General features: G+C 44.1%; 1 protein-coding gene across 2 annotated transcripts in view; it reads left to right on the top strand.

Annotated features, from left to right (window-relative positions):
* The window catches only part of LOC122558854 (caM kinase-like vesicle-associated protein), a 143983-nt gene extending 140989 nt beyond the window's left edge, over positions 1–2994 (top strand). For both annotated transcript variants that reach the window (XM_043707701.1, XM_043707702.1), the window contains exon 11: positions 2303–2994. In XM_043707701.1, coding sequence (XP_043563636.1) covers positions 2303–2563 — 261 coding nt within the window. In that variant the 3' untranslated portion in view covers positions 2564–2994. The remainder of the gene's footprint in view (positions 1–2302) is intronic.
* The last annotated feature ends 838 nt before the right edge of the window (positions 2995–3832 follow it).

Here is a 3832-nt window from a genome sequence, read left to right as displayed (position 1 = left end):
TGTGGCCTCCTCTATATTGGGTAGACAGGCCGCCTACTTGCGGAACACCTCTGGGACACCCGGACCAACCAACCCAACCACCCTGTGGCTCAACACTTCAACTCCCCCTCCCACTCCACCAAGGACATGCAGGTCCTTGGACTCCTCCATCGCCAGACCATAGCAACACGACGGTTGGAGGAAAAGCGCCTCATCTTCTGCCTAGGAACCCTCCAACCACAAGGGATGAACTCAGATTTCTCCAGTTTCCTCATTTCCCCTCCCCCCACCTTGTCTCAGTCCCAACCCTCGAACTCAGCACCACCTTCCTAACCTGCAATCTTCTTCTCCGCCCTCACCCCCGCTCCAGCCTATCACCCTCACTTTATCACCCTCACCTTAACCTCCTTCCACCTATCGCATTTCCAATGCCCCTCCCCCATGTCCCTCCTCCCTACCTTTTATCTTCGCCTGCTTGGCACACTTTCCTCATTCCTGAAGAATGGCTCATGCCCAAAACGTCGATTCTCCTGTTCCTTGGATGCTGCCTGACTTGCTGCGCTTTTCCAGCAAAACATTTTCAGCTCTGATCTCCAGCATCTGCAGTCCTCACTTTCTCCTTAGGTAACACTGAAGCCTACCCATTGAGTTATCGGCTGAGCATGTGATACATTGTGCAAAGATATTTTGACAGAATAAGGAGCAGATTGTAGATATGAAATTCACTCATCCCTGTTTTCTGATGGCCTGGAATATATTCATTATTCATATATTCATGCGGTAATAATAGGAGTTCATGAGAGCACTAAAATGCACTAAATAGTAATAGCACAGTCAGAAGAGAATGAAAACACATTGATACATTTTGCTGATATTGTGTTAGTTTTCTGATGTATATATCTATGTATGGTTGAGGTACTGTGCTTTAGTACTGGCATAATTGGAATGAAGGTTGCATTGGTAGAATTAGTATAAAGAGCACAGATGAGACTCTGTATGATATCAGAACCTTGACAAAAATCATGAGGGGCATAGATAAAGTGAATTGCAAATTCCCAGGGTAGGCGAGTTCAAAACTAGAGGGCATAGGTTTAAGGTGACAGGGGTAAGATTTAAAAAGGAACCAAGGAGCAATTTTTTTTCACGCATACATGGAATGAACTGCCAGAGGAAGTGTTAGATGAAGGTACAATTATGACATTTAAAAACCATTTGGTCAGGTACATGAATAGGAAAGGTTTGGAGAGATATGGGCCAGTCCCAGGCAAGTGGGAAAACTGGTCAGCATGGATGAGTTGGAACAAAGGGTCTGTTTCTATGTTGTCTGGCTCTATGACTCTGTGGTTAAATCAGTCAGAATAAATCTGAAGCCACGTGAAGCCAAGAATTTGGTATGTCCATAAGGACCATCACCAATTTTTACAGATGCACCACTGAAAGCACATTGTCTGGGTGCATAACAGCCTGGTATGGCAGCTTCTCTGTCTAGGACTGTAAGAAACTACAGAAGGCTGTGTGCACACAGCCCCAGGCCATCACAGAAGCCAACCTTCCATCCATAGATTCCATTTACACCTCTCGTTGCCATGGAAAGGCTGCCAACATCATCAAAGAGCCCTCCCACCCCGGTAATGCTCTCCTATAACCTCTTCCATCCAGCAAAAGATACAGAAGCTTGAACACATGCATCAACAGGGTCAGGAACAGCTTCTTCCCTGCTGTTATTAGATTGATTAATGGACTCTCCATCTTCAAATAATGTTGATCTTGCTAATGTTGATCTTGCCTTGTGCATGTCCTGTGCAATGTAACCTGTATGCCTCACTCTGTCCAAGTTTTTTTCACCCTATGATCTGTATGTCCTTGTTTGCCAATATCTGCCTGTACTGCTCACAAAGCTCTTTACTGTACTTAGATAAATAAATCAAATCAATCAATCAACTAAATATGAGTCCACAAACTGGGTTATGAAGGGTGACCATATGATGTAGGAGCAGAAGGAGGCTATTCAGCCCTTTGAGTCTGGTCCACCATTCATTGACAGCATGGCTGATCTGACAATCCTCAACAGCATTTTATGGCCTTTTCTCCACAACCTTTGATTCCTTTACTGATTAGGAATATCTATCTCAAGTCCACTGAAGCTTAGATAACTGTTGTGCGTTCATTCTGTCATCTAAAGAAATGAAGTGGATTAAAACAAGAAAGCGGTCCAACCTGTGGATATTTTACCAATCAGTCAATCCATCATTCATTCACCCATGATGTCCATACCTCTTGCCCTTTCCCTTTTTACTTTGTTTTCTCTCTCTCTGACATGCAGAAAGCAGTGAGAGTAACGACAATAATGAAACGCCTGCGGGCGCCTGAGCAAAGTGAGACCGCCAACAAATCACCGACAGCGGTGCCCACTCCATCAGGCGAAGCCGAGAACAAGTCAGCGAGTGACAGCGCGGCTTCACCCAGCCAGACGGACAACTCTGCGAAGGTCGGCGTGACAGCTGAGGCCTCCCCCCGGTGTAATGGAGAGGCGGTCAGCCCCCACAAACCCGCCGCCGAAGCATGGGAAGGACAAAATGGCTGAAACCGTCACCACCCACAGAGAGAACTTATTGTACAGAATTTTAAAAAAAAGTTTCACATTTTTAAAAGTTATAGAAGTGGCAGGCATGGTCAAACGGATCATACACATTAACAAGAAAATTAAATAAATTGAAGCATTATTCAGATATGATAATTGCCGTAGTTAGTTCCAGCGAGGCATGTGTTAAAAAGTGTGTGAGGTTTTGAAGCAATAATTGGCATGTGTGAATACTGTCTTTACTTAAAGTGAATCTAGGATGAGCAACTTGGAGGGAGTGCTGTAGCCAAAGCTTAAATCTGCCTGACATCTTTTCTTTTGCCCACAGTGTATCCACATAGTACACATCTAGGCTATTATTCTTTTCAATCATTTTACTTAGGGGAAAAAAAATCTATTTTAATTCCAGTTTTTGTTTAAAATCACAGATTTTACTTTTGCTCCCCCCTATTGTGGCCCTGCTCTGAACTGTCTATGGGTAGACCTAGTTAGAATGTTTAATATCAGGCTGCCCTTTTATTTTAGTGGAGCTGACACCCTAAGCTCTTGCAACTCAATTTCCAGTTTCTCACAGAATCACATAATTGTTATGGTGCAGAAGGAGGACGTTTGGCCCATCATGGATGAGGTTGTCCTTCTGACCCAGAGCCGTTGCGATTTTCAGTTCAGTGGAATTGTGTGCCAGGGATGCTCGTGACTCCCCAGTCTCCCCGACCAGCCAGCCCCTGGTGCACTTGACCAGCATCACAACAGCAGGGTCGCCAATGTGTTCAGTGTGGAGACCACACTGTTGGACATGTCAGCCCTCGAGATCCTTTCTGGCAAAGCCGTGAACCTAATTCCAACAGGTTAATGCCTCTGCTAAATCAACGAACCATTCCAAACCCCACATCTTAGAAGGGTCTTTGAAAATGAAACTCTTCATTGTACAATACAGCACATTCAAGTGAGCTCTTATGACACAATGGTACTATCCATAGATTGTGAGGCAAAAGGCCTGGATTTAAATCCCATGTCACCACACATCTGAACAGGTTGATCAAAAATATCTACACATTCTGCAGCTCCCCCATCCAGCAGAATTTTTGCAGCCCTTAGTGCATTCCCCATTGTATCGCAAAGTTTGGTTAACTTACAATACATCTCCATTCCCAGCAAATGAATCAATACATTTCTGTTGTTAATTATACTCTCCTTCATTTTGTACTCAATGTATTCAATTTGAGTCAAAAATGTGGGGGTCCTTAGTTATCTGGTAGGTTTTTTTAATTA

The sequence above is a fragment of the Chiloscyllium plagiosum genome, chromosome 18, assembly GCF_004010195.1.
Source record: "Chiloscyllium plagiosum isolate BGI_BamShark_2017 chromosome 18, ASM401019v2, whole genome shotgun sequence".
Lineage (NCBI taxonomy): Eukaryota > Metazoa > Chordata > Chondrichthyes > Orectolobiformes > Hemiscylliidae > Chiloscyllium > Chiloscyllium plagiosum.
The sequence above is the reverse complement of the archived record's forward strand: the minus strand, read 5'-3'. Positions and strand labels throughout refer to the sequence as shown.